Consider the following 21,058-nt stretch of genomic DNA (forward strand, 5'->3'; position numbering starts at 1 on the left):
CCAGGTTTCGAAGCCTCTCGGGCTTTTGAGTTTGTCGCATCAGAGTCGCGTCGACAAGTTTCCTTTACCATGTTTCAGCGTGAGCCAATTAGGCATGTGCTCTGGTAAGCAGAGATACGGTGTGGGCGCAGGAAGGTATATCCGGCGAACATCAGGAATGCAGGGAGCCGAAGGGGACTAGGGCGGGCGAAAACCATGCAGACCCGTGGGTGGAATAATCAGAATCTGAACAATTTTAGTGCAGCCAGCGCGCGTATATACAAGCCGCCCCTCCACGCTCCCTTCCGTCTATCTGCCCTCGCTTTTTCAGTTTTCCTGTATTGTATAGACTCTCCACTCTTCCGTTGGGGCGTCTCTACATCCACGCTTGATACCCGGGGTTTTCACCCTCTCGCGCTGTTGGGCACCGCTTACGCTTGAGCCGCCGCGAATAATTCCAGACCGTATCGATAAGCCCCTCCACCAAAAAGAAATCGCTCGTCGCAGATTCACAGCGCAGCACCACTCACCCCTACCGGCTTCTCTCGCAGATGCCGCACTCTGAGTCGCCGCCTATGGCTCCCGCTATTGTCGTCGACAAGGCCAGCGCAGCCCCTGCGCCCTCGCAGGAGGATGTCAACGCCTTCATCAGCAGCATCGTCACCGCAAAGACGTCGCACGCCTCGGTCGACGCCGCCTACGCCCTCACCACCCTCCTCCAGAACTCAGTAGGCTTCCGCGGCCTTACTGGCTATGGCATACTCGAGGAGATCAAGAAATCGGCGGCCAACAAGAAGGATGCCGTGCGGAGAGAGGGCGCCATGAACGCCCTCGGTGCCTTCTTCGAGCGCCTTCCGCGCACACAACGCCTGACAGAGGCCATCTTCCTCGTTCAGAACGAAGGGCTGGTACCCATGGTCCTTGACCTGCTGGCAGACAAGACTGGCTCCGTCAAGGAGTCGGCCAAGTACGCTCTCGACTCGCTGTTCGAGAACCTCAGCGCTGAGGCCAAGGTCTTCGGCCTCTTGCCTGTGCTGACCAAGTACCTGGGCAAGAAGTCCGGAAAGTGGCAGGGTGCTGCTTTCGCCTACGAACTCATCGGCCGCATGGCCGACAAGGCCAAGATGGGCATGGAGAGCCTCGAGGTCGAGAAGGAGAAGGATGTTCTCCGCGAGTCCATGGGCAAGAAGCTCGAGGGTCTCATCCCTATCGTCGAGGCCGGCATGCACGATCTCAAGAGCGAGGTAAGGTCCCCCATCCGCTATTCTACAGCCACCGTACTAACCACGAGCAGGTCGCAAAGCAGTCTGTCAAGACGATGAACAGCCTTACCACCCTCCTCCAGAACGACGATATCGCGCCCCGGATACCCCTCCTCGTCAAGGCCATCGAAGACCCCTCCACAACAAGTCTGCAGAAGGCCATCCACGCTCTCTCCCAGACCACCTTCGTCGCTATTGTCACATCACCCGTCCTTGCTATGGTCACACCTCTGCTTGAGCGCTCTCTGAACATGCCTTCCACATCTCAGGAGGTCACCCGTCAGACTGTCGTCGTAGTCGAGAACTTGACCAAGCTCGTTCACGACCCTATCGAGGCCCGCGCCTTTTTGCCCAAGCTTCGCCCAGGTGTGCAGTCCGTCAGGGACCGCGCTTCACTTCCTGAAGTCCGAGAGATCGGCCAGCGTGCGCTCGACGTTATCGAGAAGGCCATGGCCGACCCAGACCACAACATCGACAGCGGCGCCATCGCGAGGACACAACCATCGGATGTTCAGAAGGTCATCGAGAAGCAGATCACCGCTTCTGCCAACCTCCTTGACTTCCCCGGAGACGCAGAGGTCTTGGCTATCACCAAGAGGTACATCTCCGAGATGATTGCTGAGGTTGTTGATCAGCGCGAGCTTCAGCGCCTGCCAAAGCTCGTTGGCCCCTACTTGGAGCCTTTGCTCAACGCCGGGGACGCCGACAAGGTCGCAGAGGCCGTGCACCAGTTCTACGTGGACGAGGACCACCGCAAGTTCGGCCAGCCCGTCAAGGAGGATGACGGAGAGACGGAGATCGTCAACGCTGTCTTCTCCCTAGGATACGGTGGCATGTTGCTCCTCTCGCACACCAACCTTCGCCTGCTCAAGGGTCACCGCTACGGTCTTTGCGGTCGCAACGGTGCTGGAAAGTCTACCCTCATGCGCAGTATCGCAAGCGGCAAGCTGGAAGGTTTCCCTTCTCAAGACGAAGTCAAGACATGCTTCGTCGAGCACAACCAGGGAGAAGACGCTGATCTCTCCATTCTTGAGTACATCGTTCGCGACCCGCGCTTCGCGGACGAGAGCCGCGAGCGTATCTCCGAGGTTCTCGAGGAGGTCGGCTTCACCGCTGGCCCCGAAGGCAGACAATCCGCCAAGGTCGGCTCTCTGTCCGGAGGATGGAAGATGAAGCTCGCTTTGGCCCGTGCTATGCTTATGCGCGCCGATGTGCTCCTCCTTGACGAGCCCACTAACCATCTGGATGTTGCCAATGTCGCTTGGCTCGGAAAGTACCTCAAGTCCCACACTGAGATTACTAGCTTGATCGTTTCTCACGACTCTGGTTTCCTCGACGAAGTCTGCACCGACATTTACCACTACGAGCAAAAGAAGCTGGTCTGCTACAAGGGCAACCTGGCTGATTTCGTTCGACAGAAGCCTGAAGCGAAGAGCTACTACACGCTCTCGGATACTCAGGTCAAATTCAAGTTCCCTCCCCCTGGTATCCTCACTGGTGTCAAGTCGAACACTCGCTCCATCCTGCGCATGACAAACTGCTCCTACACCTACCCTGGCGCTTCCAAGCCATCGCTCACCGATGCTTCTTGCAACTTGTCACTGTCATCCCGAGTCGCCATTATCGGTGCCAACGGTGCTGGTAAGTCTACGCTCATCAAGATGCTTACTGGCGAGACCGTCCCTCAAGAAGGTACCGTCGAGAAGCACCCGAACTTGCGTATCGGTTACATCAAGCAGCACGCTCTTGAGCACGTCGAGATGCACATGGAGAAGACTCCCAACCAGTACCTCCAATGGCGTTACGCCAACGGTGACGATCGTGAGGTGCTCATGAAGCAGACACGTGTGCTCAGCGAGGAAGACAAGAAGCAGATGGAAACTCCCATCGATCTAGGCGACGGCTCAGGCCCCCGTAGGATCGAGGCACTCATTGGTCGTGCGAAGTACAAGAAGACCTTCCAGTACGAGGTCAAGTGGTTGCACATGCTGCCCAAATACAACACCCAGATCTCGCGTGAGACGCTTCTTGAGAAGGGCTTCTCCAAGCTTGTCCAAGAGTTCGACGATCACGAGTCGTCGCGTGAGGGTCTCGGTTACCGTGTCCTGGAGCCCAAGGTCATTTCCAAGCATTTCGAGGATCTCGGTATGGACCCTGAGATTGCGAACCACAACGAGATCTCTGGCCTTTCCGGAGGACAGAAGGTCAAGGTCGTGCTTGCCGGTGCCATGTGGAACAACCCTCATCTTCTCGTCTTGGACGAACCCACCAACTTCTTGGACCGCGACTCTCTCGGTGGTCTTGCTGTTGCCATCCGCGACTACAAGGGTGGTGTGATCATGATCTCGCATAACGAAGAATTCGTCGGCGCTCTCTGCCCCGAGCAGTGGCACGTCGCCGACGGTCGCGTCACACACAAGGGCCACCTTGCCGTCAACATGGACCGTTTCGAGGACTCGCGCCCTGGATCCAGCAATGTTAGCAGCAACGTGAGCTCCGCCGCACCGTCCACCACCGGTACTCCGGTCATGAGTGACGCCGAGGGCAACAAGGACGATATGAAGTTCAGGTCGAGGAAGAAGAAGAAGATGACCAAGAAGGAGCTCAAGGACCGTGAGGTCAGGCGTAGATTGAGATACATTGACTGGTTGAACAGCCCCAAGGTATGTTTTTTTCCATTCCACCCCCATCGATGCAGATTACTAACAATCTCACTAGGGTACTCCTCAGCCACCCAACACTGATGACGAGGCCGAGTAGATGTTGTTGCAACTGTTTCGGATTACGATCGCATTATGATATCTTAGACTATGCAGATTTGCATTGCTTGGCGTTTAATAGAGGCCTGGATGATTGACTGCATTTGCGTCACCGATAGATTTTGAACGTCTAGCTGCATCCTTATGATGAATCAAAAGCATTTCCTTTTCTTCAAGCTACAGTCTTGTTCCTGATTTGCGTGAGGCATGCTTCTCTACATGAGCTACCTTCGCCTCTTATGACGTGCGAGCACCAACGCTACCCGGTAGGGTTCAGCAATGTGAGAAGGTACCTAGAGTCGATAAATTATACTGCCGCAGTAAGGTAATTACTCGGTGGAAAAGTGATGCGTTTTAATTGTGCTTCTGCGTTCAATAGTGTAGACGTATACTGCAGAGCTGCTTGAGATGTCGTCGCGTGTATTGTTTTTGCTGTTTAGAATCCCTGATGCTTGAACTCCTACATGCCGCCCGGTCATACTGTCATTTGGCTTCTTCACTCGTTCATCAGTGCGGTGGTTCGATCGGTGGGTGCAGAGCACAGATTGCGTGCACTTCGCTCCTTCCACCTTCACTATCTCACCAATCTCACCAGTCCACTGCCCCACCTGGGCACCCAACGAACACTCACGCTCCGCAAGTCGGACCCTGAGAAGCGCAGGTGAGTATCGCCTCCCAACAGCTTTTGCCTAGCGGGATAGCAAACGCCTGCAGCTGCTCTCCCGCCTTGCTCCATATAAGCCTACCTTTCTTCTCTTCCCCTTTCCATCACCTTCCCCCACTCCACCATCAACCCCTCCACACTCTCTATATCACACACAACCACGACGACAGTAGCTGCAAGTACGCTTCCATGAAGCTCATCACTGTCGCCCTCACTGGGCTGGTGGCGCTCGTCGCTGCCTCGCCGGTCGAGACTACCACCGCTGCTGCGGCTTCTGTGTACGAGAACGATGATGTTCACACGTAAGTCGCCTCGCCTTTCGTTCATGTTGTGAGAGGGTAGTATACTGACTGTCAACAGGTACAAGTGCGACAGCGACAAATACGTCCTCTCTTGCCTCCGCTCGGGCACCTGCTCTTTCATCGAGGAGTGTTCCTTCAAGTGCGCCAAGAACACCAAAGGCGCTTGGTGTACCGGTTCGGCGACTGCTACCAGTGTTGAGGATCGAGACGTTGGTGGCCCTTCAGCTATGCACTTGAGCAACGACGAAGTCAAGTAAGTAAACTCCATCGTTCACCAAGGAATGATCATTAATCTTGTCGCTACAGGTATTCCTGCACTAAAGATGAGTGGATCCTCGCCTGTCCCGTCAACGCCGCTTGCGCTACCATTGAGTATTGCCTGGTCAAATGCATCGCGAATGAGCGAGGTGCTGAGTGCTCGCCCGGTACGTCCGAGAAGCGTGACGTCGATTCGGATATTCATATCGAGGACAAGAAGACCTACGAGTGCGCCAAGGATCGCACTGGTGTCTTGGTCTGCCAGTATGGCTTCTGCCAAACCGACCACTACTGCAAGAAGGGATGGAAGTGTCGCGACAACTGCAACTGCTGCAAGAAGCCCAGCATGTTCGACCGAGACGTCGACGACGCCGACATTACTGAGGCACCTCCACGGTCCAAGGACGCATCTAGCAATGTAAGCACTCTCCTGCATTCTCATTGAGCTCGAAGAGATCTGAGTTCCAGGCTCGGGTTCGCTCGCTCCCATCTCACCTCTGATGGCTACAATTTGTGTCGCAGATCTTTCCAGGTTGAAGTGTACATCATCTTAGCAAGTGTGTACTTGTTAAGATTGAGTTGCATGCATACTGCAAACTGCGATACAAATTCTTTCCACCCCTGACCACTACATCACTCTCCCGCAATAGCACATTGCTAACAAAAGTCTTCAGGCCCCCACCGTCATCGAGTCGGACACTTTGGCCAAGCGTGATCCTACCTGTGCGCCTGGAACCTATACCTGCCTGGAATCCGCGACAACGGGTGCCTGGGTCATGACCTGCGACTACAAGGGTGCGTGGCAGTACTCGTCGAACTGCGGAGATTTGAAGTGCCTCGAGCGATCCGATGGAGCAGCCCATTGCTGGAACCCGGGACCGGAGTGGAACACGGATCCAGCAGCCGCCAAGCGTGAGGCTTCCTGCATGCCTGGGACCTATTCCTGCCACGAGGATGAATCAACGGGTACCTGGATCATGACCTGCGACTACCGGGGCAAGTGGGTGCAATCTGCCAACTGTGGAGATTTGAAGTGCCTCGCGCTATCCAATGGTGCCGCGCATTGCTGGAACCCAGGACCAGAGTGGGATACGACAAATGGAGCTCGCGATGAACCATCCCAAGTTTCATCGCGTGCTGCTCCATCTCTGTCCTGTGAGCCTGGAGTATTCGGTTGCGGCTTCAACTCTGCCACAGGAACCAGCTGGGTAATTACTTGTTCTTCAGAAGGAATCTGGTAAGTTCTTTGTTCTACGACGTGTATTTGATGCATATACTGACTTGGTACCTCTACCTCTGCAGGCTGTGGTCATCCGACTGTGGTCATGGACAGACTTGTGATCTAGCAGCTGACGGGAAATCTGCCCACTGTAAGCCGGATGCGAAGCCTACCATTGGAGCCCGCGACGAGCTTCTCCAAGTCCCATCAGAGCTGGCTCCTTCTATGTCTTGCTCACCTGGATCGTTCAACTGCGCTTATAATAACGCGACCCAGACGGAATGGACTGTCACTTGCGAGCAGTCTGGATCCTACTGGCAGTGGTCTGCCGACTGCGGTAAGGATTGGAAGTGCGTTTCGGACGGTCGTGTTGCACACTGCGTCCCAAAACAAGCTTTATTCGAAGCCTGGGAAGCTTGGGAGGCCACCCAGACCTCCACATCGACTCTCGAGGTTGAGGCTTCAGCAAAGGCTTAAGCGGAGTCTCATATAACAGAGTAGCAGGATGTAAGGATGAGAGCGATCGGTGCGCACGGCCTTACAGATACGCCTTATGGGTACGCCAACTCCTCCAAAAGCATGCAAGGCGCAGATGGCAGTCGCTAGTAGGGCTTTAACCACTCTTCATGACGTCGTTTCTGAAAGTAACAATGAATGAGACACCTGCGATACCTTGGCCCTTCTCTTGTGTTGCATGTGATTTTTGACAAGCGGCGACTGATCTTTTCGCAACCCGGTGAGCGAATAGTTGAGGATGATGTCGTGAGGCAGAAGGATGCGATCGATCGAATGCGACGTCGCTAACGGTTGGTGGCGCTAAGGATCTTATGCCGCGGATCTGAAGCTTAGCAGCTGCACAACAACGGTTTGGCTGCAAGCTGCATGGTGCGCTACATGTTCTTGTGGTATTTACAAGAAATGCACGCGAAGACGCGTCTATCAAGTCTAATCAAGAAATGAAGATTAAGAGCAAAGAGCCGACAGGAGCCCGTCGCGAGCAAAAGACCCCTTAGAAAACTGGCGGGGCTCACCCAGCACCTAGTCTCAGATCGACATCGCGTCCCTGCATACACTCGTCATACGTTAAAAAACAACCCTCTCCCAGCTGACCAAGAAACATGCACAGTAGCGCCAAACGTCTACCGCGGTTTGTGGCTTGTAGGATGTTGAAGATCTAGACTTTCCTCCCCTCCTCAGCTTCTTCTTGCTGCTGTGCACCTTCTACGAGCCTTTACTTTCGCAGATTGACCTTCCGCGGAGCTTCGTCTTCGCATCCAGGCAACAGCCACGATGTCGTTCATCGTCGAACATGCGAAACAGGCCGTCACCGACAAACAAACTAATGTCGTCATTTTCTCGGCCACGGCCATTGCCCTCTACGGGTATGATCAGGGAATGATGTCCCTCATCAACACGAATTATGACTACCTATCCACCATGGGCCTCGAGGAGGAGTCACCAGTTGTGGGTGTGATCGTAGCGGTTTACTACCTCGGCTGCGCTGTCGGCGCTGTGCTCTTCTCCATGCTCGCTGATAAGTTGGGAAGGAAGAAGAGCATCTTTGCCAGTCTGGCAACAGCTAGTTTGGGAAATCTGATCATGTTCGTAGCCGGAATGGGCATGTTGGGAAAGAGCACGGAGATCGCATTGGGCGTTATGCTTGCTGGACGCGTGGTGATGGGATTGGGCGTTGGAGGCATCGACGCAGTCATTCCCACCTACTCCTCCGAGTTGAGCGCCGACGACTCTCGTGGTAAAGCTCTGGCCCAGGAATTCCAGTCCAACATCTTCGGTCTCGTAATGGCGTTTGGTATCAACTTGCTCGTCACCATCCTCCTTGGAAAGCAAAACCAGTGGGCATGGCGCGTCCCTATCATTGTCATGCAAGTCTACCCCGTCCTGTTGATGGCATTTGTCGAACGCCTTCCGGAATCACCGCGTTGGTTCATCTTCCATGACCGCCAAGATGATGCGAAGAAGGCATTGGACGACATCTATGGAGATGAGGGCAAGGAGAAGCTTGATGAGCTACTTGAACAGCACGAGAAGGAGAAGGATATCAAGGTTGGGTACATGGATATGCTCACCCCCGGCCACGAGCAGTTCCATCCTACTATGGTCACAGTGATGTGCCAGGTCAACCAGGCGCTTACGGGTTACGGTGCAGTTAGTGTGTACGGGCCGCAGATCTTTGAGGTAAGTTGTGTCTATGATCAGAGTGGTGCAGTTTGACTCAATACTAACATGTGAAAACAGCTCCTTGGGTTCTCAGTCCGCAACTCTGAATACCTCACCCTTGGTAACTACGTGTCCTACTTCTTCCTCATGACGCTCGCTTGGCTCTTGATCGATGCTATGGGCCGACGCAAGATCATGATTCACAGTTCTGTCATCCTCGCCACCTCGTTCGCACTTCTCGGTGTTTTCGGTGGCTTAGCAGCAAACTCCGAGCCGATGAACATTCCCATTATCGTCCCCGGAATCATTGGAACCGTCATCTTGTTCGTGGCCACCGGCGCTTTCGGAATTGGCTGGCTATCAACCGTGTGGTTGTTCCCCACTGAGGTCTTCCCGACCACCGCTCGCGCCCAAGGCACCGCTATCTCCGTCATCATCTGGGGCCTTGCCAACTTCGCCATCACCTTCCTTACACCCGTCTTGTTCAACAACCTCGATTACTGGATTTTCGTCGTGTTCGCTGCAACGAATGCTTTCGCTGGGCTATGGACGTACTTCTACCTCCCAGAAACTGGTGGCAGGACTTTCGATGAGAACATGGACTTCTTCAAAGAGGCGGGCGAGCAGGGAACATGGAGGGTTGGTAAAGTCGGCAAGGGCGAGTGGAAGAAGATGTACTACCCTGATGCTGAAGGAGGAGATGCCGTCGAGGCCGAACGCGTACCGCTGTTGCAGAGAGTGGAAGACCAGGTCCCTAGCGTGGAACAGTCTAGAGAGCCCAGCCAGCAACGGGAACAATAGAGAAAGGAAGCCCAGCCTTCTATGACGCGGGGGTTTTGAGGGACCCCCGCGGCATAGTAAAAGCGGCGCAAAAGGTAAGTTATGCAGGTCAATATCTTTCAGGGCTGCGCTGACGTCACCATCAACAGTTATCATATCAACTAGCATCAGAATGAACATCCAATTTTTCTTCAACAGAACTTCCAAAAAGATCAACACGTTAATCTACATGATTTTCACAGTTTATGCTCGACGTTCTGCCCCACAAACTAATATAGACGATATAGCCAACCCGGTTGCGGAGAATACCCGGCATCTACGTGATCCAAGTACCGACCACGAGCCACGACCATTAGATTGAAAGCGATCAAATTCCCCAGATACTATCGTCATGGCTCTGCATGTAATTTGTTTTCCGCAAGGCCAAGCGATCTTCATACATCCTGTTCATAAGTCTTGCAGCGTCCGCATTATGCGCGCGACATTTCGCTGTCCTCTGTATCGACGGCAAAGATGCGCTCACTAACGTGCACAATTGCGCTCTGCGTCTCTCTAGCTAGCGCTGCAACGTTTTCGACGGCGCAAAGAACAGGCTCACCGTCCGACTCGCCCCAAGACTCGGACATCTACCAGTCCTCCTATCTTGGCGGCGAGCACAACATCGATCCCTCCGACCTCCCCAATTTTACACGGCTCTGGAACGCAACCTTCAACACGGACGAGAAAGTAAATTGCCATCACTGCATCTCACCTCTGACCCGTCATTAACACAACCACAGCACTGGGCGCGCCCTCTTGTCCACACTCTCTCTTCCACCGGCCGCCAAATCATCTTCACCGCATCTACCGAGAATCGTATCAGAACATTTGACGCAGAGACCGGCGAGCTACTGAACGAACGTCAAGTCGCTTCACCATGGCCAATGGACCAAGCATACTGCACGACGCACGTCAGCAAAACACTCGGCATAATGGGCACGCCCGTCATCTACCGCGAAGACGGCAACGAAATCGCTTTCTTCTATGTCAAAAGCTACATCGAGGACTATAGACAACCAGGTGGCGCTTACCCGCCTTTGAATTCCGTTTACTATCTCTACGGCGTGTATCTGGACACGCTACAGGATCTATACAAATACCCCATGATCATCGATGGCCAGGCCTCCGATAACGACATGCGCAAGACGTTTCTCGGCGGTCTGATCTTGCAGCGGCCTGCGCTGCTGTTGCTGGGCGATGTGCTGTATGCGGGATTCGGCGGGCTGTGCGACGCGTTCAACTACACCGGAAGTGTTGTCGCTGTTAATCTCGCGACGCAGAATGTGTATACTTGGACTACGCAAGCAGGAAATGCGAGTCTGTATAACGACGACTGGACGGCCTGGCATGGTGGTGGCGCGGGTGGCATCTGGCAGGCTGGCGCGGGTCTCTCGTCGGACGGCAAAGACGTGTTCTTCACGATTGATAATGGCGGCGGGTCGACTGCTACGACGCTCGATGTTACGCCAAGGAAGGGTCACGAGCCTTTGGGTGTTCTTTCGGAAACGGTGGCGCGTATCACGCTTGATGAGGCGGGTGGTGCTGGGATTCAACTTGTGGATTTCTTCCGCCCGTCGGACTGGCAGACGGACTCTGGACAGGATATTGGGAGTGGGGGTTTTGCTGTCCTTGATGGCGATGTTTTCAAGACTAAGAGTGGGAAGAGGATCGGTATAGCGACCTCTACGAATCCGAAGATGTATGTGACGGAAGTTGACAGCTTGGGTGGATATCTGCAAGGCACGAATGGCACAGATGGAATCCTACAAACCATTCCTTTGGAAGGCGAGGTCTTTGGTGCGATTGGATCTTATCCGCTAGAAGGCGGTTATGTCTACGTCAACCCAGGCAATACCGCTCTATCCGCGTATGCATTTACTCCGAACGCATCGTCCTCGCTCTTCAGCTTCGCTGGCAAATCCTCCGACTTGAACGGACACTGGGGTGGTGCTGGCCTCCCGACTGTCATCAGCAACAAAGGTCAGCCTGGCACAGGTATCGTGTGGGCCACGGATGTGCAGGCTGGACTGAGAGCGTTTAAGGCAGTGCCGGTTAATGGGACGTTGGTTGAGCTGCCGCTCCCGAAGGTGGAGGGTGCGGTGAAGTTTGGAAGACCTGTGTTTGGCGATGGGAAGGTTTTTGTTGTTGACGGTCAGGGACGCTTGATTGCGTTGGGGAGGAAGACGGCGACGTAACCGTGGGCTTAGGCGTAGGTGCAGTAGTAGTGGTAGCAGTAGATGGAGTGAAAGAGAAAGGAAGAGGAGCGGGCTGCATCCACAAAGGTAGCGTGTCCATCTTCGAAGCGCCTCAACGTGTCCTTCTGGTGTATGCAAATGCCCCGTCACCTCAAATACAGAACTCTTGTACCGTCTCCAAAATTGCTGCCTTGGCTCTTCTCTAGGGCTTACTCGGTGATCTCGGACATGTCCACGGGTCTCTCGGCGTTAACAGCGCCATCCCGGGTGAAACCATCAAAGCCGCATCTCCAACCCGCCTCATCTTCGTCTCACACTCCCAGGCAACAGCATAACAGCCAACATCGGTCTTTCAAAAGAGCGCGACCCGCGATTTCGCTGTCGGACACATGAGCGTATGTCCCGGCTATTCATGCCCACCAACGAGAGTGAACGCGCACAGACCCCCGCCCGCTGCATCATGTCGGCTCCGAGGATCTCGTTCGCTGGATCAGGTGAAACTAGTCCAGTTTGACCATTAGCGCCACCAGCTGATGTGTGCACAACATGTGCATGAGGTGTTGGTGTGAGGGGGCGGTTCTTGATATAAAGCTTCCCTAGACGTTGTCGCTTCTTTCTGTTCTCATTCAATCACCTCATTCCACAACCATCAAAGTCTCAGTCTTGCCACGGTCTTCGTCAACTTTGGAGGCGTACAGGTCTTCGTCCGAGCAACATCTAGAACTTTGTGTAACTAAGCATATCTCTGCGGACCAATCACAGCATTCGTGTTTGTGAGCAAGCAGCGAAAAGAGGCGTAACAGGACGAACGGGGGTTATATAAACAAAGCGCCGGACCGACTTCAACTTTGAGTATCAACATCGACGTCGAAATCACAGCTTGCAAGAAAGAGACAAAGAGCGACACCATCCCATCAACAAACGAACCTCAATATGTCGACCACACACCTCACAATCCACGACCTCCTCCGCATAACATATACATACGAAATGCGCGCCCTCGAAGCACAAGCACACATGCAAGCTCGACCGCGCTCGGATTCAGCTTGCTCGGTAGGTCTCCTCAAGTCCGTGGAGGAGGGACGCAGAATGGCGAAGACTAACAACACACAGATGCCAGAAACATGTGCCCATCTCTCACCACCCACGCCCTCCAGCCCAGAACACGCCATCCTCGAAACCGACTTCACAGAAAAGTACTGTCGCAAAAGCCGTCGGGCTTGAACCGCCCCCCCTCTCCTACTGTATTGTTGTCCTGATTAGAAGACAATTCGACATGTGATGACGGAGAAGACGCCACCAGCACTACCACCACGCTATCAGACCGCCAGAACGCAAGAATGTTTTCCCCGAAAACCTTAATCACCACGGTACCACATCAGCTCCCTCATTTCGACCTCAATGACGAGGAGCGCATCATCGCTTTCAGTCCGCACATGGCGCTTCGCAATGTAGTGGACTTGGTTTGCGCGTCCCGGCGCGCATGGGGCTTGCATGTGCATGATGGGTGTGTGAATCGGTCCGACTGCGGGAGTGATCATTGGCCGCGGGAGAGAGGAGCTGACGTCGCGTGGGGAAGGCGAGGAGATGAGGGACACAGGGTTTTTTCCGCGCATGCGCTTCAAGCGCTGGAGTCGTATGATGCGCGGTGGAGGTAGCAAGGGGTGATTCAAGACTTGGGATTTGTTGAGTAGTAGTATTTTGGTTTGTTGGACGCGCTATGCAATATACCCCTTCTTTCTTCACGTAATTAGTTTGTCTTGAAGCTTAGTCTAGCATGACTTTGTTGTATTGCATGTGATCTTTGCGATTGTCTAAGAATACTAAGTACGTTGCTGCGCTTTTCTACAACTACTTACCCAGATATGATTTGCCTTTGGAGACGGCAGCTCATCTATGGTGCTCGCATGTATCGTGTCATCGAACAAGCCGCTTTTCTAGAGGGAGGTGCATTTGTTTTACGCCGCGCATCCAGCCCCCAGACTTGATATTGTTTCCATAGACTACAACACCAGATGTACAGAGGTTTTTTCGAGCCATATCGAAGCTCATCTTAATCCTGAAATCCTTGCCTCTTGCACCAAAGCTCGCGAATACTATATCGCTTCTCTCCGCCCTCTAGTGGAGGCTTTGTCGGATGTTGATGATGGCAATCGGGATAACAGGAGCTCTCGCGCGCCGCGGGAGTGTCCCATGAACTCAATGAGCGGCTTTTGCAGTCAACGCACTATGCTGTCGCATCCCTACGCGCAGTGCATCGCAGACAAGTCTCCTCTGCTTCTCACGATATTACAGCAGCTGTGCCAGCTTGCCGCATAATAGTGGGAGTAGCGGACGCGTTGTTGGGAGTGCGCGATACCGTAAAATGAGCTGTAAAAGCCCACCACAACAGCGCAAACTCTTTCGTAGATAGCAAGGAAGCTCGCTATGCTTATGAGCAAAGTATGAGCAAGAAGATGTGCGTCTGAAGCCCGAGAAAGCTCTTCTAGCTGCCAGGGATAGCCGTGTCAAGGTTGTAGCGGTGTACTAAAGCGAGAGCGTTGTGACAGAGCTCGCAAAAAAGGGCAAAAAGAGACAAATCAGCAACAAATATACCTATAATCAGCGTGAACTCTCGACCCACCATACATTTCTAAGTCAGAAGAACTGGCAAAAAGAGGTTGGAGCACATAGGATAATATACTATGCGGGGGAACAAAAAAAAAACAAATGGCAAAAAGAAATAACAAGGACGTACCTGATGCCCAACTCCAATACCCAGCCGATCCCATGGGGGATCGACCCACCGCACGTTGTCGAATTGCCGAACCTCAATGTGATCAAGGAAACACAGGACGTACCTTAACCAGATCCTAGACCGCTGGGCCAGTTCGTTTTGTATACCGAGAACGGTCGCCCGGTGTGATTTGATGGAAGATAGAGGTTTTAATTGATATATATACCCCAAGAACCTCAGATTGGGTGGGTCCAATGGCATTTTGGATTCTGGGGCGGCGACGTGGGCGATTCGCTAAGGCGGGGCGACGACAGGGTTGCAGGGGACCTCTAGGCGACGGGGAGCACCAGGTCTGCATTGTAATGCTTCGTCTGATGTTCGACTTTGTTGGGGTGGCTGCTCTGCCGCTTGAGACTCCTCTCCGTGACCACAAGCTTGACTCCCTCCCATCTCCTTGACCAGATCACCCTGCGCCAACGTTGAGCTGAATTGGACCTCGATTCCACGAGAGTTCTATCCCAATCGCCCTCAGTGCAGCTTGTTGTGGTGCTGCGTCTCATATGGCTCGGTGGTGAGCCTTGGCGCAAGTTTGGCTTGATACTGCCTCCCCTCGACGGCAGCAACACCACCACCACGCCACCTTTGCGCACTCGAGCGACATACTATTGCTCGGGGGAGATCTAGCATCCAGCGCCTGCAAATAGAAGCGGCATTGCAGATGTTCAATCTGCCTCTCTTGCGGACCTCCGGGGCGGCGGCAGCGCCGGGCAGCATCCAGCAAGACACCCACCAAGCCGGCAACCACCTCGAGCAGCCTCGTGACGTAGAGCAGGCAAGCGTAAACGGTACTCAACACCCTCGTCGCAGCAGAGGTATCGCTCATACAGCCTGCGCCCATCGTAGACATCCGGCGCAGCGGCAAGTTTTCAACACCACTCGGTACGGCACACGATGGTCAAGCGCTCAGCTCGCGAGCCTTCGCTGACTCTCGCAAGCCTTCAGGGAACTATTGGATAGCCTGCAATGCTCCCTGCTCGCGACGGCGGCGATGACCCCTCGAACGAGATCCCCGCGATCATATGTATCTCTCGTCACCTGGCGGCCTCGTTCGCACCTCTCAGACACGACGACTGCAATACACATGCTCCAACCAGGGGTGTGGGACAGTATTGCCAAAAGACGGAGCAAATGCACATGACCATCCGTGCGAAGAGCTCCTTTCTCAAGGCTACCGGAAGGCCGCATTCGCCACAACGCACTCCGCGGGAGTCTCCAAGTGGAGCAAGGGGCGTACAACGCCGTTCTAGCGGTGATTGGGGGCAGACAAGGGCAGAGACTGAGGAAGACAAGGGACATTCACACCCACTCCAGGTAAGGCAGGAGAGACTGTTACCTTTGGGCCTCGGAGCGCCTTCGGAAGGGCCTGCACTCAACTCGTATTCCCAGGGTTGAGGACTTTGATGAAGACGTAGGCTTACGAAGACTGACAGTGTTGTGACAGCAGATGCTCGACATGCACGGCCTGACCCCTGGCCCTTCCTCGAAGACTTGAGAAAAGTCAGGCGCTCCTTCCGCACAATGCGCGCTCCAGCCGTACGCTACCACACCTCGAACGGATTGAGAAGCCACGAAGCAGGACACCGTACGACCGATCTCGGAAACCACCTCCCGAGACATCTGCGGCGATGCGCCAACGGCCGTTGTAGCAGATGGCTATGGGGCTATCGCAGCGACACAGTAGGAGTCTGCATCGCTCACACGCTGGCTGAGGGCAAGACCGAGACGCCAAGGACCGGGGAACATACAACCATCGAGCATGCTCATCGTACGACCGGGGGTATAAAGGCGCTGCGAGCGCTGGAGCTGGGAGGCTGATGTACTGGCAACATTCTTAGGCCAGAAAGAGAAACGATCGAAGGACATCTCCAGGCGTCGAGGAACGAAGACTTCAAGACCAGAAGGGCAACGGTACAAATGAGTGGTAAGAGGTATGAGCGGAGGCTTCGAGTCTCCTGACCGCTTACCATGGGTAGGGAACCTCTTGTCGCGCCTCTTACCCACTTCGCGTAGCAACCTTCTCTTACTTGAACAACGGCGCTTGACGCAAACGCAAGCGAACCGAAACTCTTCAGTATGAAGGATGAAATGTCCTGGCGACAAGGGCAAAGTACTGGCAACCTACACGAGGTACTATTACCTTACCTCGGCCTTTCGAATCCGCGAAGTCTGGCATGATGACTGGCTCGAGTACTGAGTGTCTTCCCTCGACGCTTGGTCCGAGCCGTCTTAGTTGTCTGATGGTATGCCAACTGCATCGCAGCAACGGATCAACAGATTGAAGGAGACGAACATGTCTTTCGATACACCTGCTAAACACGCGAGAGCGTCAAGACAGGTTCATGAACCGCATGCGTAGAACCCTCACGTTCACTATGGCAGTGTCTCGAGCTGCTCTAGTCCATGCTGTAGGTGTCGGGCCACAGTGCACCCCAAATCTGCTACGGCGAAGCGTGGGACGAGGGCCACAGCACATCACTGCCGACATATCTTTGTCAAGCCGTCTGGCGCAAAGAGTTGATGTGAGGTCTTAGCTAGTCCTTCCCCGCAACCGGCGACTTAAGGGTAATGATGACAGTCTGACGCTCGGTAACGGACATTCCAGACAGTAGACGCCATTGTCGAGGCTCTGCAGTGAAGTAGCCAAGTCAAAACATTGCGCACACGAGCGCTCCGCTTCTTGACCATCCTCGCTGTCGAATGAGGGTACTCAATCCTTAACTGAAAGTCTAGGTTGCGGCCGGCTACGACTCCGGTCCATACTTCTTTTTGCGCCAAAGAGTTGGTCATAACATGTTTGTGGTCCTATGTCGCATCGGAGTTGAATTCATGCCGTTGTAGTCTTGGTCTGTGTTGCAACGGTATTCCGGCATCGCAGACTCTCCTGGCCACGACGAACGCCGGTCAGACCGGGATTGATATAGGACTCGCGCGACCAAGTTGGAGGTCAACCTGAACCGGTCTGATCAATCGAAAAACGAGGAACATCTCTGAGACTCGCTACCATGTGGTCGATCAGCTCCAACACTCAATCCTGTCTAGGAATGCTGCGAGTCATTGATTCTTGATTCTTTTCTTGACTACGATGCGGAGATGCACATCCGGGTCTTCAGTTAGTCGTTTTGTCGACAGCAAGCTTGATGACACCTTCGAATGATGACAAGGTCGTCCGTAGGACACGTCGGCGAAATGAGCTGTCGATGTTTGCCACGCGGTCAGCGCTGACCATGGTACCACGGCCGCCACCGTAGCCTTGCCACAAGAAGAAGATGGCGGTGTATATCCATATACAAAGGAGCCGAAAGTTTGCCAAGTTGTGAAGGTTTAGGCCGGGTCGAGACATGCCAGCGGTGTGTCCAGCTGCCGAACTTCCTGTCGCTGTCGGAATGCACAAATGCCCCAAGCACGAGGGCCTTGACGCGTCCTTCCGCTTGACTGATCGAACGCATGCGCTCTCTGATAGGGTCCGCGAAAGTTGTGGCCCTTCAGGCGCGCATCATGCCAGAACTCCATCTCCAGGTTTCTTTGTTCAGCCGTGTTGTCCATTTTCGACATCGACTACATGGTATATGCTAGTCGCCGGCAATCGCTTCGTTCGAGCCTCCGATCGTCGTCGTATTGCGCCGCAGCAACCGCCGAGTTTCGTCGCTTATTGTCGTCAGCCTGAAGAAGGTAGCAATCATGACACCAGCTTGAGCGATGGCGAAACCCAGTAGAGACCGGTCGGATAGAGCATCATCTGCTCTTTGACCACTCTGGAGCCAGAGAATGCATCGTTCCTCACGACATCCTCGCGTTTCCCATCTTGCCATTGATGCATGGCGCACTGCTCTTGTTGACGTTTTTCTCGCCGTTTCGACGGCAAACTCGCCGACGCGAGATCCACGTTTGTGAGAGAGAGGCAGAACGCTAGCCTCTACCTTTGTTCGATCAGTACGACTTGGTGTTCAGGCATCGTGAGTGAATGGGATCGAGCGGCGTAGGGTGGCGGCGGGGTCAGGCGCTTGCGGATGGGCGCAGCGTCCGTATCGTGTCGTAGAATCGAAGGTCTTCACAACGGTCGGTGTGAACAGAGGCGTTGCCGTTCATCAGCGACCAAAGTAGAAGAGGGGCAGTCGGCGTCGCATGTCAGTTGTGAGGTTGCTGCCGGTCAGCTTATCGGCAGTCGCAATGCAGTATCAAGCCCCCGGGGCGTATCGAAGATTCTTTAGGCGTTGCGTGGTATGCACGTCGCGATCTTGTCCGTGGCTTCGGAGGTGCCCGGCGAAGTAGTGCAGGCTCTGCTTCTCCCGAATGAAGGATGCATGCTGTGTGAGCTTGCAGTAACTTTCAGCCGTAAGCGCGTATCCATATAAGTGTCGGCATGGCAGAGGGGGTGCAAAGTGGTCGCGATCTGAGGCTGCGGTTGACTGTCGCGGAGCTCCGCCTGAGCTCTCGATGCTAGAGGCTGACCCGCGAAAGTATCAGAGGCGCCCAAGTGCTGCAGGTACTTGATAAGCCGGCCCATCCTGTACAGCCGCCCGAACCGTCGGCTTGGTGTTTGTGAAGCCCATCGCATCGTCTGCGGTGTGAGTCGTTCTGCATTAGAAGCTCCTCCGTGCCCCTTCGGAGAGCATCGCGGAGCTCCCTGGCAGCGACTGCGGTATATGCTGCACCATGTACGACCGGATGTATCTATCACGAGAAGGGCGGCTCTTTCGGAGAGGCTTGCGAGTTATGCGGTCGTTGTACGTTTCGTTGACGGGGGATGGTGGCGGTAAGGAGGGTGGGGATGAATTTGTGCGGTCTGCCGCGACCAGGACGGCCACTTCATGGCAGCCAAGACACCCCCAAATGCCTTCGCGAAGCTGGACGACATCGCCCTGTTCTACTCTCCATCGCGCAGGAGTGTCGAGAAGGAGTCGAAGACGAGCGGAGCCTATCAGTCGACAAGGTAATATCTGCCTGAGAAAGGGTCGTGGCAGCAAGACGCACACTGCGCAGTCGAAAAGCTGCGTATGCCTAAGGCGAAACTGCTAAGAAGGTGGGTATCGTCGACAGCAGGACAAATGATTTCCGAGTATTTTTGGGTGTGGTGGCAGAGGGTCCGGCGCCTCAAGCTGGGCCGCCACAAGGAGGGAGTAGCGTTGGCGAGCACCCCCGCCATCCACTTCGAACTTGGAAGCCTTCCCACGCAAGCGTGTACGACAGCCCCGAGACACACAGAACCACACGTGCAAACATGCGGAGTTCATATTATGCAAGTCTGGAAAGGAAGAAGATATCTTCAACATAGGGCACACTACAACGAACGCAGTAGATGCGTGCTGTTAGCTTGATAAGAGAGACATGATCAGCATCAGACACATTCAGTCAACAATGGAAGCGAACAGGATTTGGGTATTGGAGTCGTTATTCATTTTCATGTTATTCGTCCTGGTCAGGGTTCGGCAAACAGAGCTACCAGAATTTCTACTCTGCCAATAGGGTCATGTGCCTCCAATCGTCCATCCAACGCCAGGCTTGCAAGGCAATCAATGGCCAGTATCGTACAAAGGAAATGGGCAGTATCGGAAAGCCAGTCCGCTATAAAGACTAGGCTAACTCGATCCACAATCGCCGGGGAACAGCCACAGGAGAACCCTCCTCTGCTATCTCAGATTGTGTCCTCTGGAGGCAACACCATGATCTTGCCTGTGCTAACCGCATAGTACACGTGGTCTTGGCTATTTCGACGCTCATGGCTTCGCATACTGCTGGGTCCATTCCTGGGCGGTCTGGATGGCTTGTGCCTGGTTCTCCTTCCATGCCTGCGCAACGTCGTTCGCGAGAGGGTCGTCAGGGTTGGGCGCGCCCAAGAGAGCCTGGATCGAGAGGAGGATGGTGCGGATCTGGAGCGCGGGCGACCAGTTGCCTAAATATGTCAGCCAGGTCGTCCCTTTGCAAGGTCGGGTTCCATCTACTCTTGAGGACGTCGAGGCAGATGCGCCCTAGACGGTCGATGTTGGGGTGGTAGATCTTGGTGAGGAAGCGAACCTTGGGCGGCGTCATGGGGTAGTCATCAGGGAGGAACAGTTCGAGCTTGAATACGCCTCCTACGAGACTTGTAAGCCACGACTCGAAGATTGCTGCATGTGCAAACATACCCTCATAAGGAGATTGGCTGGGGCCGTCGATGGTGACATCAAAGTACCGGAGATTGTCGTCGTGAGGTGTCGCGCTGATGCCTTGCACACTGCACAGGTGACTGTATTAGTAAATCTACGGAGACTCTTATAGCGGACATGCTCACGGCTCGTTGACCAGGCGCTCGGTTTCCTTGATGATTCGCTTGGGCAGCGACATGATTGAGAAGGCGGGGCAGGACTCGTCAGGTAGAGGAGGGGCGATCGCGAAAGATATGCTTCACGAGTACGGAGTGCGACAGTCGTTGAAGCCTAGTTGGAGGAAGTAAGTTTATTCCTCCAGGTAAGAGAAGAAGATGCCGCGCCTTCGCAGTAAGAGCCACTGCGCTAAACCTCCCGGGCTGGATGTTTGACCTTGCGTAATCGGTCGGGCATGCCACCGACGTTGCCAAACGAGGCCTAGCCCAACCGCCGGCATCTCCATCGCTGGGGAGGCGCGCCAAGGGGCCAGGGCTATCACCAACACCAACACTCTCACCCTCATCC

At 54.3% G+C, this 21,058-nt stretch overlaps 6 protein-coding genes across 6 annotated transcripts; 5 read left to right on the plus strand and 1 right to left on the minus strand.

Moving 5' to 3' along the window:
• Positions 1-554: 554 nt before the first annotated feature.
• On the plus strand, positions 555-4,001 carry J4E87_001944 (uncharacterized protein; the record flags this gene model as incomplete). The annotated part of the gene is made up of 3 exons (XM_049373584.1): positions 555-1,223; positions 1,274-3,904; positions 3,960-4,001. The coding sequence occupies 3 exons, from the start codon at positions 555-557 to the stop codon at positions 3,999-4,001; spliced, it is 3,342 nt and encodes a 1,113-aa protein (XP_049236954.1).
• Positions 4,002-4,853: 852 nt separating this feature from the next.
• On the plus strand, positions 4,854-6,920 carry J4E87_001945 (uncharacterized protein; the record flags this gene model as incomplete). The annotated part of the gene is made up of 5 exons (XM_049373585.1): positions 4,854-4,966; positions 5,025-5,219; positions 5,273-5,642; positions 5,899-6,432; positions 6,600-6,920. The coding sequence occupies 5 exons, from the start codon at positions 4,854-4,856 to the stop codon at positions 6,918-6,920; spliced, it is 1,533 nt and encodes a 510-aa protein (XP_049236955.1).
• Positions 6,921-7,733: 813 nt separating this feature from the next.
• J4E87_001946 (uncharacterized protein) lies at positions 7,734-9,422 on the plus strand (the record flags this gene model as incomplete). The annotated part of the gene is made up of 2 exons (XM_049373586.1): positions 7,734-8,639; positions 8,700-9,422. The coding sequence occupies 2 exons, from the start codon at positions 7,734-7,736 to the stop codon at positions 9,420-9,422; spliced, it is 1,629 nt and encodes a 542-aa protein (XP_049236956.1).
• A 492-nt stretch (positions 9,423-9,914) lies between these two features.
• On the plus strand, positions 9,915-11,635 carry J4E87_001947 (uncharacterized protein; the record flags this gene model as incomplete). Its single annotated transcript, XM_049373587.1, has 2 exons — positions 9,915-10,127; positions 10,181-11,635. The coding sequence occupies 2 exons, from the start codon at positions 9,915-9,917 to the stop codon at positions 11,633-11,635; spliced, it is 1,668 nt and encodes a 555-aa protein (XP_049236957.1).
• A 933-nt stretch (positions 11,636-12,568) lies between these two features.
• On the plus strand, positions 12,569-12,859 carry J4E87_001948 (uncharacterized protein; the record flags this gene model as incomplete). The annotated part of the gene is made up of 2 exons (XM_049373588.1): positions 12,569-12,688; positions 12,749-12,859. 2 exons carry the CDS (start codon positions 12,569-12,571, stop codon positions 12,857-12,859), a joined length of 231 nt encoding a protein of 76 aa, XP_049236958.1.
• Positions 12,860-20,125: 7,266 nt separating this feature from the next.
• UBC13 (Ubiquitin-conjugating enzyme 13) lies at positions 20,126-20,732 on the minus strand (the record flags this gene model as incomplete). The annotated part of the gene is made up of 4 exons (XM_049373589.1): positions 20,126-20,301; positions 20,351-20,490; positions 20,530-20,622; positions 20,680-20,732. 4 exons carry the CDS (start codon positions 20,730-20,732, stop codon positions 20,126-20,128), a joined length of 462 nt encoding a protein of 153 aa, XP_049236959.1.
• Positions 20,733-21,058: the final 326 nt, after the last annotated feature.

The sequence above is a fragment of the Alternaria ethzedia genome (assembly GCF_023757985.1).
Source record: "Alternaria ethzedia strain BMP 0044 chromosome Unknown scaffold_3, whole genome shotgun sequence".
In the NCBI taxonomy this organism is placed as follows: domain Eukaryota; kingdom Fungi; phylum Ascomycota; class Dothideomycetes; order Pleosporales; family Pleosporaceae; genus Alternaria; species Alternaria ethzedia.